The 13215-nt window shown below is 51.0% G+C and overlaps 1 protein-coding gene across 1 annotated transcript; it reads left to right on the forward strand.

Moving 5' to 3' along the window:
* The first annotated feature begins 1539 nt into the window (after positions 1-1539).
* On the forward strand, positions 1540-5002 carry PRRT1 (proline-rich transmembrane protein 1). Its single transcript, XM_012653666.1, has 4 exons — positions 1540-1676; positions 2611-3149; positions 3643-3828; positions 3970-5002. The coding sequence occupies exons 1-4, from the start codon at positions 1658-1660 to the stop codon at positions 4144-4146; spliced, it is 921 nt and encodes a 306-aa protein (XP_012509120.1). The 5' UTR covers positions 1540-1657; the 3' UTR covers positions 4147-5002.
* Positions 5003-13215: the final 8213 nt, after the last annotated feature.

Here is a 13215-nt window from a genome sequence, read left to right on the forward strand (position 1 = left end):
ACCAGGACGACTGGTATGAGGCCGTGATCTAAATCTCTAGGACCTGGGACTGGTTCAGGCGAGGGCCTCTGTACCTCTCTGTAGGCTCTGCTTGGACACAGGGAGGGACACAGCCCGGAGAGCTTCTGCTGCATCTGGGGGCTGGGAAGTACTAGTCTAAAGATGGGGTGGGGGGCGGATAATGATTCTCTGGCTGTGTTATTGCAAAAAACCCAACTGGTGTAAATCTCGGTAGACTGCCTATCCTCACCCTCCCCCCACCCACGCGCTCCCAAGATGTAATAGGCAAATAAAGTCTGCAATAGTGGGCTACGCCTCAGGTCGACTCAGGAGGTGGAGATGCATCTTGGTGGCAGTGGTGGGTGGGAGTAGGGGGATTTAGGGAATGGATCTGAACACTGACTGGGCCAGGAACGCTAAGCAGCCCAACCAGCAAACGGAGATGGGGGAGTAAGCACACATTCCCAAACCCAGCTGACGGAAATGAGCAGTTGTCCCCACCACCCCCCTCCCCAAAGAGCTCCAGCTCCTTAATCCTGGATGAAGAAGGTATCTATGCATCCCCCCACCCCACCCCTGCAACTCTTTCTCTCCCTCTTCCCTGGCTGACCGAATTCTAGACCTGAACCTCCCACTTCATTGCCAGGGTGGCAGGTCTGCCGTACCCTGGGAACTTTTCAAACCACCTCAGTTCTCAACTCTGCAGAATTCTCTCTCACACATAGTTATTCGTCTCTTCTAAAGAGGAGGACGCTAGGGCCAAAGATTTAGTAGAACATCCTGGCATCTTGCAGGAAACTGAGGAAAGCTAAGGTGGGGAAGACCTGTCAGAGTGAACCAGGTCTAGAGGGAATTGGGGTATTGAATCTGCTGAGAACCTGCCCGCTTCCTCCCACAATATAATCACTACAGAGAATCTTGAAGGGGGAAACTCTAGAGAGTTCTGTCTCCCTCCTTCCTTCCCTTAGTCCCTCCCCCTCGCCTGCTCTTGCCTCCGTTTCCATGACAACTCCAAGGGAGCCTAAACTGGGAGCTTGAATGCCGGGGTGAGAGGAGGAGAGAGGTGGTCCGGTGTCCCGTCCCGCGGGAGAGTCAACGCGAGCCCTGGAGGAAGGAGTGGGAATTGGGAGAGGCAGGAGACACAAGAAATGGAGACAAGACAAGAGTCTGATCAAGTCTTGTTTATTGGCAGCAGAGCAGAGGTTTAAGTAAGGTGGAAAGAGGAAGTAACAGGGGCGGTGCTTTCCGAGGCCCTAGCTCACAGGCCATCCCCGAGCGATTCTCAAGAACCACATCATCACTTTCGGCTGGGAACGTGTAAATGGAAACTTACAGACACTTTGCAGGCTAGTCGGCCATCTTAGGCGAGCAACTGCCGAGCCTCATGGCTCCGGACAGTCCGAGAGCCGGGAGAGACCGAGAGGGGAGAACGTCTGAAACGAGAGGGGACAACGTCTGAAACGCTCCCCCTCCCTCGCCTCGGTCCCTTTAAGCTCCCCCCCTCCCCGCTCTCCCTCCGCCCCCCGCAGCTGCCTTCATCTCTCCATCTCTGCGCTGCTGCCGTCTGCGCCATCCCGCACCCAGACTCCGGAGCCAGCGGGGCCCTCCTCCCCCCCGACTCCGGCTGCAGGGACCCTGTCCCAGCGAGACCGCAGGCATGTCATCCGAAAAGTCAGGTAAAAAACAGCAACAAAACCTCCTGCCCTCTCCACCGTTTCCTGACTCTCCCCACCCTTGCCCCAACCCCCTTCCTTACCCCTCCCTAGCGGTGGTTCTGTTTCATCCCCCTCTCTCCAGCTCTCAACACCCCCACTCCTTCTCTTTCTATCTCCCTCCCTTCTCTTCCTTTCCTCCTTCCAGTCTCAGCGTCTGCCCCTTGCCAACAACATGGGCAGGGGGCAGGTTGAGAGGATGAAGGAGGTACAGCGTGGCTTAGCATCAGCCAGGTACTGCGGGGATAGCATCATTTGGAGTGACAGATGGACAATCTCAGGCTGGCATGGAGAAATCCAGAGGGGAAATATGGAGACGCGATCCGATGGGGGTTCTCAGGGGAGTAAAATCCGGAGGAGTCTTCCTTATCTTCTCTAAAAGAAGTCCTGAGATTCCCAGAGAGGCTAGGGCACTCTCTCCCCCACTGAAGGAAGGCAGAGTGGAACATGTCATCCCACATGTGTTTCTACAACTGTTGAATTGAGCATATATTAACACAGGACTGCATGTCTACACATATGCATACACAGGACTAGGTCGGATAGGCCAGCCCAAAGGCAGCCATAGCAAAGGATAGAAGATTGGCTCTGCCAGTGAGAGCTGTGTGCATGTTGACGAAAAAGAAGGAAGAGGAGCAGAGGAGAGTTGTGACCTGAAAACTAGACGGAAAGGAGGAAGGGGGTGCAGACGGCCTAGATACAGCCCTCCTCTTGCCCCTCAAGTGAGAGCTGGCTTCTCACCTGTCTGTCTCTCTCTTCCCCCCCTACCTCTACCCCCACCCCGTCTGTCCCATTATCTCTCTCCATCTCTGACCCGCCGTGTCTTCCCTTACCCCTCCTCATCTCATCGCTGTCTGCCTTAACTCTTCCCTATCCTCTCCTTGGCTCACCGCCGCAGGACTCCCAGACTCAGTCCCTCACACCTCTCCGCCACCCTACAATGCCCCTCAGCCCCCGGCCGAACCCCCAGCCCCACCCCCACAGGCAGCCCCCTCCTCGCACCATCACCACCACCACCACTACCACCAGTCTGGCACTGCCACCCTCCCGCGCTTAGGGGCAGGTGGCCTGGCCTCTTCCGCAGCCACCGCTCAGCGTGGTCCCTCGTCCTCCGCCACGCTGCCGCGGCCCCCCCACCACGCCCCGCCCGGCCCTGCCGCTGGGGCGCCCCCACCCGGCTGCGCTACCTTGCCCCGCATGCCACCCGACCCTTACCTGCAGGAGACTCGCTTCGAGGGCCCGCTTCCCCCGCCGCCGCCCGCCGCCGCCGCCCCGCCCCCGCCGGCGCCGGCCCAGACTGCACAGACCCCCGGCTTCGTGGTGCCCACGCACGCGGGGGCGGTGGGCACCCTGCCGCTGGGGGGCTACGTAGCGCCGGGATACCCCCTGCAGCTGCAGCCCTGCACTGCTTACGTGCCTGTCTACCCGGTGGGCACGGTGAGTGCAGGGCAGACGGGCGTGGGAGGAGGGGGGCACGGTGGAACAGGACTTGAAATTGGGGACACAGTGGGGGCTGGTGGGATGGAGAAAGAGGGCCAGGGAACAGGTAGTGTTCCTGGGAAAGCCGTAGAGATAACAGAGCCTGAGACAGGAGGGACAAAGGAAAGACTTGGGAATGGGGGCGAGTGGGTAGGGCAGTCTGGAGGGAAGAAACAAGGTCTGAAGTGAGGCCAGGAGAGCCTGGGTGTGACCATCCCTTGGGAGAGAGAGTGTAAAGACCCCCAAGAGTATGGAGGTTAATGACACAGTGAAGGGAGGAGAGGGGCCTAGGCAGAATTTATGGGTGTCTGGGAAGGGTAGTGGGCGATCGTTTCTTCGAGAAGCAACAGGTAAGGATGCTGTCTTTGAAATCGCTTTGCCAGCCGCCCAACCCTGGTAGGCCGGGAGAGGGTCAGAGTGACGTCTCTTCCCCGCAACTTTCCTTCCACAGCCCTATGCAGGCGGGACTCCAGGGGGGACGGGAGTGACCTCGACTCTCCCGCCGCCGCCACAGGGCCCCGGGCTGGCCCTACTGGAGCCGAGGCGCCCGCCGCACGACTACATGCCGATCGCGGTGCTGACCACCATCTGCTGCTTCTGGCCTACGGGCATCATCGCCATCTTCAAGGCAGTGCAGGTGGGAGCGGCGGGGGGTGGGGCTCGCTCTGTTTTTCTTAGTCCCAGGGAGTGCTGGGCCTCTGGGGATGACTTGAGAGGGAGGCTGAGGCGTTCGAGCGGGGCAGCAGCTCTTACACTTCCCCTACCCCATGCCCCGTAGGTGCGCACGGCCTTGGCCCGCGGAGACATGGTGTCGGCCGAGATAGCTTCCCGCGAGGCCCGGAACTTCTCCTTCATCTCCCTGGCCGTGGGCATCGCGGCCATGGTGCTCTGTACCATCCTCACCGTAGTCATCATCATCGCCGCGCAGCACCACGAGAACTACTGGGATCCCTAAAAACGCCCCCAGCCCGGCCCCACCCTGCGCCCCTCGACCTCCCAGGTGCGTTCTGCAGTCTTGCCGCGGACCGGGTGGGTGCCCTGCACACCCGCCTCTGGGGCCGTCGGACTTCGCCACTTCTTAAACTCCGCCTCCAGGGAACCTCTCATCTTTCGAGCAAGCTCCGAATTCAGTTCCTCAGGATCCCCTCTAAAGCCCACACCCCTAGGGACGCCGCTTTTTGGGATCTCGGCCCTGTGTTGCTCCAGGCTCCCACTCCTTCAAAGTACAGCGCCACAGGCCGAGCACCCTCGCTCTGGTCCCCAAAGACCCGCCGCCTCTATAGGCTCCGCCCCAACCCTGACAAACCCCGCCTCCAGGTCGGCAGGCTCCGCCTTCTTTTCTTCTCCGCGGGGTGATTCTGTCCGGTGATTGGGCTTGTGGCTCCAGGCCTCGCCCACGGACACACACAGTCTTCTCTTTCTTCCCAGGAGGACCGAGCCCCGGGGCAGCGACGCCCCCACACGCTACTCCCCTTTTTGCAGTACAGTTTCGTCCCTCCTCCACCCAGGTCTCTGCCTATTTTCTTGCTAATCCCAGAACCTCTCCTTTTGTTGTTTTTGGAAGGACATTTGGAAAGTTCCTGGTTTAGGACCCTTCTTCCCGGGATAAGAAACTTGTCCTGTTCTCTGTAAATACGCCCTTCCACCCATTCCACCCCCTGGGCAGCCGGCTGAGGGGAATCCAGGATGCGGACCTCCCAATCCCAGAGGAGAGCCAGCCGGCTCCCGGTTCCCCTTGGCGGTCCCGCCTTGTTCTGATCTGTGTGTGCGTGTGTGCGAACTTCTGAACGACGATATTAAAGAGACTTAGTCGATGTATCGCCCGCAATTCCAAAGACTGTGGCCCCATGAAGACCCTGCCCTTTTGGTTCCCTCTTTCACTTTCTTTCAGCTCCTCTGCCAGGGAAAAAAGAAAGACGACAGAGACTAACGCGGGAGAGGCAAGTGCCCAGACCACCAGAAGGTCACACAAATATGGGGGCCGCAGGGGCTCCCTGGGAACCTGCTAGGGAAGACCTCGGGGTCTACTCTCAGAGGGCCTTTCCTTCCTCAGCACTTCCTTCCCACTCCCTACTATCCCCAGAACTCCAGGAAGGCAAGAGGAAAGAAGAGGGCAGACCATTGTGAAGAAGTTGGTTAAGGACAGGGTGACAGGGGCAGGGAAAAGATTCCAGCTGCCCAGAGCTGTTCCTGACTGCAGGCTGGAGGGTAGCAGACCACTTGGATTAGAGCCCTACATGATGTGCTGTACCAGGCAAAAGGGGCGGAGAGCTGTGGAAGCCCCAGGGAGGAGGTCCATAGCCTCTCAAGTCTCCCTGGGGCTAGGTGCCCTCTCCTACCCTGAGGCCTCTTTGTGAGGGAGGTGGCAATTAGGGGGTGACACAAGCAGTAGGCAAGACAGGGTCCTACCCTGAATTTATGCATTTATACAACATGCAAACTCCATGCAGGATACTGGTGAGACATCTGCCCGGACAGCAGGTGTGACCCCTGACCTCATGGAGCTTACAGTCTAGAAGGGAAGCCATGCACTGAGATAGGAGACACCAGAGGAGCGTGGGGTGAGACATGGATGTCATGGGTTCTCCTTTGGATGTTTCAGACTTAATGCACCTACCTTACCAAACTTATGGGAAAAGCATCCATATTTGCAGCTTCTACTTCCTCACCCCTAAATACCCTTTTTTTCTTAAATAGGGGAGTGTTACTAACAGAGATGTTTCTGTGTCTGCCTTTCTTTCATACCCACTATTTCTTTACTCCTTGAAATATGCTTTTACTCCCTACTCTACTGAGACCACACTCTCAAATGGCACCCAATGATCAGAGGTTACCAGAGGAGCCCAAATTAATGGCATTTTCATGGTACTCTGCCTCTCTGAACTCTGCCATGTTTGTCCCTTGACCCTGGAGTCCCCACATCTCCAGGTTCATAGACATGTTATCTCCTCCCCACCCTCCACCCCCAATTATCCTTCTTCTGCCCTTCCCCTTTGCTTTTTCTCCTCCCTTCTCGTGTGTCTATCTCTGGATTCTTTCCTTCTCTGAGACTTTCCCTTAAAAAGCTCATCCATTCAACTCAGCCATCTCTAACCAAATGCTTCTCCAACCTGTGTGTCACATGCAGACACTCGTCCAGTGCCTGCTGAGGAAGCACAGACAAACAGACCATGCTGCTGGTTCACAAAATCAGCATGTTCCACACCAAACTGATGAAATGCCACCAAAACCTGCTTCCCTGTCTCCATTTATGGCACCATTGTCCCCATCGCCCTTCCTTATCTGAAAACTTGCTCCCTCCCCCACCGCCCCTCTGCCTACTTTTGGTGTCCTCTCAACCCCAGTTAATTCTACCACAATATCTTTAAGTTTTCCCCAGCCCTTGCCAGAAAAAGTACCTCATCTAGGTTCGTTGCGACAGCTTCCCCAGCAGGTCTCCCTACTTCCCACCCTGTTCCAAGTCTCCCTGGCCACTGCTGTTAGATTAGCCTCCCTAAACACACTCGTATGCAACTCCACTGCTCAAAAGCCTCTCAGGTTCCCTATTGCTTACTCAATTGTTTAAAAAATTTCAATCTGGCCTTTAACTCCTTCTGTAATTTAAAATCATCCAGCTTCTCTGTTCGACCTAATTTCCAAACAAATTGAATTACTCATCATTGCCATCTCCAGGTATTTGCCCAGTTGCTCTCAAATCTTAGACCTCCTTCTCTAGTCTCTGCTTATTTATTATAAACCACATTGTTTGAAGCTTGTCTCCAGCTTCAGATCTCCTCTAGGCTTTTGCTCTTTGTTCTCCCCCTCTTCACATCTGCGTCTCTACTTGGTGAAATTTTGTCTATCCTTCAAGGCCCAGATCAACTCATCTAGCAAGATCTCACTCTGCCCTCTGGGTTGGATTAGAGCGGGTGGGTTTCTAAATATAGCCCCAGGCATTCCTTGGGGCAATGGTTCTTACCCCTGGCTACACATTAAAATCCTCTGGGGAACATTTAAAAGTCCCAAAGCCCAGGTCTCATCCTAGACCAATTAAATCAGAATCTCTGGGGGTGGGACTCAGGCATCAATATTTAAGATATGCCTAGATGATTCCAAATCCTAGGCACCTCAAGGACCATCCAGGCAGAGGCGAGGGGAGAGGCCAAAGGTGGCTTAAAATAGGACATTTTTTTTTTTTGAGACAAAGTCTCGCTCTGTCACCCTGAGTGGCATCATCGTAGCTCACTACAACTTCATACTTCTGGGCTCAAGCGGTCCTCCTGCCTCAGCCTCCTGTGTAGCTGTTCCACACTGTACTCATCTCTCACCGCACTTCTGGCCCCTCTCCCTATGACACATTTCATCCCCGGTTAGATCCCACTCTGCCTGCTCCACACCTGTGCCCGACAGCTGGGGAAAACCCACAGTCATACTGAGTGGGTTCGCTTCCCGTGGCCCGCCAGCTCACACTTCTTTCCTTAGTTGGTTCACATCCCCCAAATCTGAGACCACAATTTCACAAGACAATAACCTTTCTTCCTATTTCAGTGAGAAAACAGAAATTTTCAGATGAGAACTTCCTCATAGTCCCACCCCAAATCCACCAGCCTACCTGCATCTCTGCCACAGAGGCAGAGCAGCTGACCTGCTCCCAGCGCCCCACCATCTGTGCCCTGGGATCCTTCCCAGGTGCTCAGAGACAGGACTCCTGAAGTTACCCTCCTCTACCCCACATAGTTGGTTTTCCCCTCTTTACTGAAACATTCCCACCATCATACAAACATGCTATAATAATATACCTTGTGTTTGAAAAGAAAAAAAATAACTGTTTTGCTACTGATGTATGTAGTATAAGTAGAACATTCAGAATAGTGTTTATCCCTTGTCAGTAAGAGTCTGGCTGCAGAGGAACATCCAGGGAGCTTCAACAATGCTGGCAAGTTACTTCTTAAGCTGCCAGATGTTCATTTAATTATTCTCCGTAGTATATATGAGTATATGCATATAAATTATAATTCTACATATGTGAAATAATTCACATTTTACTTGTAAATTTAAACTCTCACTGGACCCAGCTCCCCCTATCAGTGCTCCATTTCTCTCTTCACTTTACAACAAAACTTCTCACTGCCTCCACTTGCTGCTTCCCATTCTCTGTTGAATTTCCTTCAGTCGGGCTTTCATCCCCACCACTGCACTAAAAACACACGTCAGGGTCACCAATGACCTCCGAGTTTCTAAACCCAATGGTCAATGGTCAGCTCTCATCTTAACTACAGTTTGAATCAGTGTTTCTCAGTTTTGAGATTACTGACATTTTGGGCCAGATAACTCCTTATCACGGAGGGCTGACCTGGGCATTGTCTTGCCAAATGTCTTCTGGGGAACACCTTGACCAGTGGTTTTCAAGAGTGGGTGATCCTCCCACACCACCTCCAGGGACATTTGGCAATGTCTAGAGATGTTTTTGGTCATCACAACTGAGGAGGTGCCCCTAGCATCTAGTGAGCAAGAAGCCAGGTATGCTGCTAAACAGGCTACAACACACAGGACATGATAAAGAATTATCCGGCCCAAAATGTCAATAGTGCTAAGGTTAAGAAACCCTAGTCTAGAGCCACCAGCAACATTTGATACAGTTGATCACATCCTCCCACTTCAAATGCTCAGATGCTTTCTCCATTTCAAATACTCTCTCTGGATCCAAGTAAAGAAAGTATTCCCTAGTTCCTTATTTGCTGATCCTTCTCAGTTTTCACTGACAGTTCCCAAATATTATTTTTTCTTTTATTTGCAAGGAGAAATAGACAAAAATTTAGCATTTTTTTTTTGAGACAGGGTCTCTGTTGCCCAGGCTAGAGTGCAGTGGTATCGTCATAGGTCACTACAGCCTTGAACTCCTCGGCTCAAGCTATTCTCCTGCCTCAGCCTCCTGAGCAACTAGAACTACAGGCAGGCCCCCACACCAGCTATTTTTTTCTTGTGTTTTTGTAGAGACAGGGTCTCACTATGTTGCCCAGAGCTGGTCTTGAACTCCTGGCCTCCAGTGATCCTCCCAACTTTGGCCTCCCAAGTGCTGAGATTATAGGCATGAGCCACCGCACCCAGCCCAGACCCCTAAATATTTATCGGAGGGCCTCAAGACTCTATCCTTGGCCCTCTCTTCTAACCCTAATCCAAGCTCCCATGCTACCATTGTCCCTTGAGTAGCCCCTTAATTGGATTTTCTGCTTCCATTTTTGACTGATATAGTTTATCCTCTATGCAGAAATCAGATATTTAAATTATCAGATGATAACATATTCCTGGTCAAAACCCTCTGATGGCCCCTGATCACACTTAGAACAAAATACAAAATCTTTCCCTTGGCCTATGAAGCTGACCCGGCCTTGTTCCTCCCCACCTTTCTGGCTGCATCCCCTACCACTCTTTCCCTTGCTTACTCTGCTCTGCCTATTCTACCCTCCTTTCTGTTGTAGCTGCTGTGAATTTAGCATAACAAAATCCAATTTATTCCTGCCTCAGAGCCTTTGCACTCCCTTTTTCTCTTTCTGGACACTCTTCCTCCAGATATTTGCATGGCTGCTCCCTTACATCATTTATGTCTTTGCACAAATATCACCTCCACAAGGTGGCTTTTGCTGATCATGCAATTAAATATAGCACCACACACACCTGCTAGAATTTTCTATCCATTCTCTTACCCTGCTTCATTGTGTTGATAGCACTTGTCACTGCCTTACATCGTATTATATCTTATTGATCGATGTTTATTGCCTATCATTTTCACTTGAATGAAAGCTACCAGAGATCCAGGGCTTTTTTCCACTGCCTTATTCCCAGCACACAGCACTGTGCTTGGCACAAAGGAGGCCTCTATAAAGTTTCCTTGAATGTCTGAATAAGTAGCTCATAAAGTTGTGCGAGGGGAGAATGTGATAATATATGTGAGATACTTAGCACAGTGCCTGGCACTGTGGTCATAATGCATGGTCAGTGTTGGGTAAAGAGCAGTTCTTACCGTTAAACAGTTCACCTCCAAAAAGGCTGCCTTTCCTTGCCTCCTGCATGAAAAGCTTGCCTGTAAGGGAAGCACGGCAAAATGCTTTGAGGGTAGAGAGGAGGGATGAACAATTTTGACACAATCCCAGCAGAACTAAAAACCACAGAAACTACCAAAGCTAAACAGAGGGGAAACTTATTTCGCCTTTGGAAAGCTAGAATTTTTATCTCTCATGCCGACAAGAAATGGGAGAGGTAAGTGCAGCATATGGTCCATGTGGCGAGTATGAAATGCAAGAGTGTGAAAACGTCCAACCAGCTCGATACACGGTGACAAGACAGCACGCCCAGTATTGGAATACCCTGGGAAAGCTGAGATTGACAAGCTGGAAATGAATAATCTTGGGTGTCCTTGTCTCTCCTGCCTTGTGCTGCTTCCTTTACAGGCAATAAATCCCTTCAATTTATACGTGTCAAAATTATGGTCATCTTTCAAGGCTCAACTCTCTGAACCTCTCCATGATGCCTTTCTTTTCATTTTTTTTTATTCAGTCTCTGTAGAGACTGTCAAGGCAGGGTATTGGGAAAAGTTTTCAATTAGCAATAATAGAGCCTCGGATAAACCTCATTGGCTACAATACTGCCACTGCGCAAAGCTCCCATGATGCCTTTCAGATCACCCCTGGTTGGAAATAACTTTCCTGCCCCACTTGCTCTTGCATCTGGAGCATTTGCTAATATAAATCCTGGTGGAGATCCTCTGTATTTGTCTCCATATTTCACCGATGAATTCTGAGTATTCAGTAAAGATTATTGAATGAATAAGAAAATAATCTTACTTCACTCATTTAGAGGGCGAGTGCCATATACTCTCTGTGTCCACGGACAAGGTGGAACAACCACCAGCTCCTGAACCTCTCCTTGCGTTGTCTCAGGTTAGATCTTTAATGAAGGCAAAACGATGCCTTTATGGGATAGAGCAAGGAGAGTAGCAGAGCATAGTCAGCTCCTCTGAGCCACTTGGAAGGAAGGGACTCAGAAAGAAGGAAGGAGGGAAGTGACTCCAGGTGAGACGTAAATATCCTTATTTATAGGTAAAAATCCTCAGAAACTTGTCAAATGTGAGGTTTCCCCTCAGACCGGTCTTCAGAAAGGCATTAGTACCCCTTGTAAGGACTTGGAGGAGGGGAGAATGGTTCCAGAATGGGGTTTACTTTCCACAATCACAGAGAGTAGAATCGCTACCCCCACCAAGTCCTGCCATTCTCCCAGATGTCTCTTTGACCTTCTTAACCCAGAACCTCACTTTTCCAGAGGTTCCTGTGTGCTCCTCCCTCCCATCCCCCTCACCTGAGGCTGGGAAAGGTCTTGGGCGCAAGGGGAGTGATGTCCACTTGCACTTGCATCCATATAACTTCTGGGGGTGATGGTGAGATCAGTCCCTGCAACACTAGAGGAAGAGAGGGAGCAGAGGACATTTGTAGTGAGAGAAAGGGATTGGATCCAGTCACTTGGGGAAGAAGATTCATTTTCTTCTCTTCCCCTCAAGCCTTCTCTTCTTCCATGTCATTCTCAGATCTCTAGGGGAAAGGGAAAGGAGAGAGACACTACTCCCTTCTTACTCCCCAGTCCAAGCCTCTCCTGACAGGTAAGCAGTTTTTCACTTGTCATCCTCTTTTTGTGTCTTTCTCAGGCCCCATGTTCTCTAGCCAGGCCTGAGGATGTACTCCTTCTGGTTTGTTTCTTCTTTAGTGCTGATTCCTCAGTGACTACCTCCAGAGAGCTGAGCTCTGGCACAATTAGACTCAAGGGACAGGGAACTGGGAGGGAGCAAGGAGTATGAGTGTGAGTCAGTCAACATTCACTGTGCCTACACTTTGGGGGAGAGTCTATACTCTTTTCCATTTCTTTCTTTTTTTTTTTTTTTTCAAATTTTTTCAGGTAGCATCTCATACAAAAGCAGAGGTGCTACCTCTTTCCAATTTCTGAGTCACAGTTTGGCCCCTTCCTAATCCTGCATTTGTCAAGTTGAGACATAGGGAAATCTTTAGGTCCATGGATATCTTCTCTGAGGACCCCTTAGTCCTCTTCTAAAACTTTAAAATTTTGTGCTTTCATCTTGATGGGTCATCTTTTTAAAAATAAAAACATTTTAATTTATGGTGACTTGGATTAGTTTCTTTAGGGGTTTCAGTGCCTGTGTTTGTATTTGCATTTATAGTCCAACGGTGACAAGGGATAGCCTGAAGAGACAAAATTGACTGTTTAATTCAGTGTTTTTCAATATGGGACTACAGGAGTGTTTTCTGAGGTTCAGCTCCAATTCATTTTCTTTTTTCCCCCCCAGAAATGGGCATATGTTGAAATCCAATTCATTCTTTTTTTTGGCTATTCACAGGTGCAATCATAGCGCACTGCAACCTCGAACTCCTGGCCTTAAACAATTCTCTTGCCTCAGGCTTCTGAGTAATTGGGACTACCCACCATGCCTGGCTAATTTTTTCTATATATTTTTAGTTGTCCAGATCATTTCTTTCTATTTTTAGTAGAGACGGGAGTCTCGTTCTTGCTCAGGCTGGTCTCAAACTCCTGAGCTCAAACAATCCGCCCGCCTCGGCCTCCCAGAGTGCTAGGATTACAGGCGTGAGCCACCGTGCTCGGCCAACCAATTCATTCTTTAGATGGTAGCAAAAATATCTCATCCTCAAGAAATGTTTCCTCATCCTTCATCACTCACTCTCACACTTCTTCATACAACTGTAATTACTTACTCTCCTTGTCCACACTATAAGCAGAGAAGTCCCTGAATGGGAAACTGGGGCGAATGAGGATTGAGTGGAGAATGGCGGGGGTGGTGGTAAATGATAGTGGTGGCAGTCCTTTGATCGGGCGACCTCAGGCCTTCCTGTGCTATTATGTCCATGTTTGGAGCTCCTAGCAGGGATTATCCCCTGTCTGTTTCTTTGCCCATTCAATCCAGGGTGCTCCAAGATAAAACCTCGGGCCTAGGTTAAAGATCTTCATTAAAGATCTAACCTGAGTT

Source organism: Propithecus coquereli, unplaced genomic scaffold (genome assembly GCF_000956105.1).
Source record: "Propithecus coquereli isolate 6110/MARCELLA unplaced genomic scaffold, Pcoq_1.0 Scaffold426, whole genome shotgun sequence".
Classification (NCBI taxonomy): Eukaryota; Metazoa; Chordata; class Mammalia; order Primates; family Indriidae; genus Propithecus; species Propithecus coquereli.

Bases quoted from the DNA above. Each gene is read 5' to 3' on its own strand.
- PRRT1 (XM_012653666.1), top strand. The intron at 3,150-3,642 runs GTGAGTGCAGGG...TTCCTTCCACAG, and splicing joins CTGTCTACCCGGTGGGCACG to CCCTATGCAGGCGGGACTCC. The intron at 3,829-3,969 runs GTGGGAGCGGCG...CATGCCCCGTAG, and splicing joins CCATCTTCAAGGCAGTGCAG to GTGCGCACGGCCTTGGCCCG.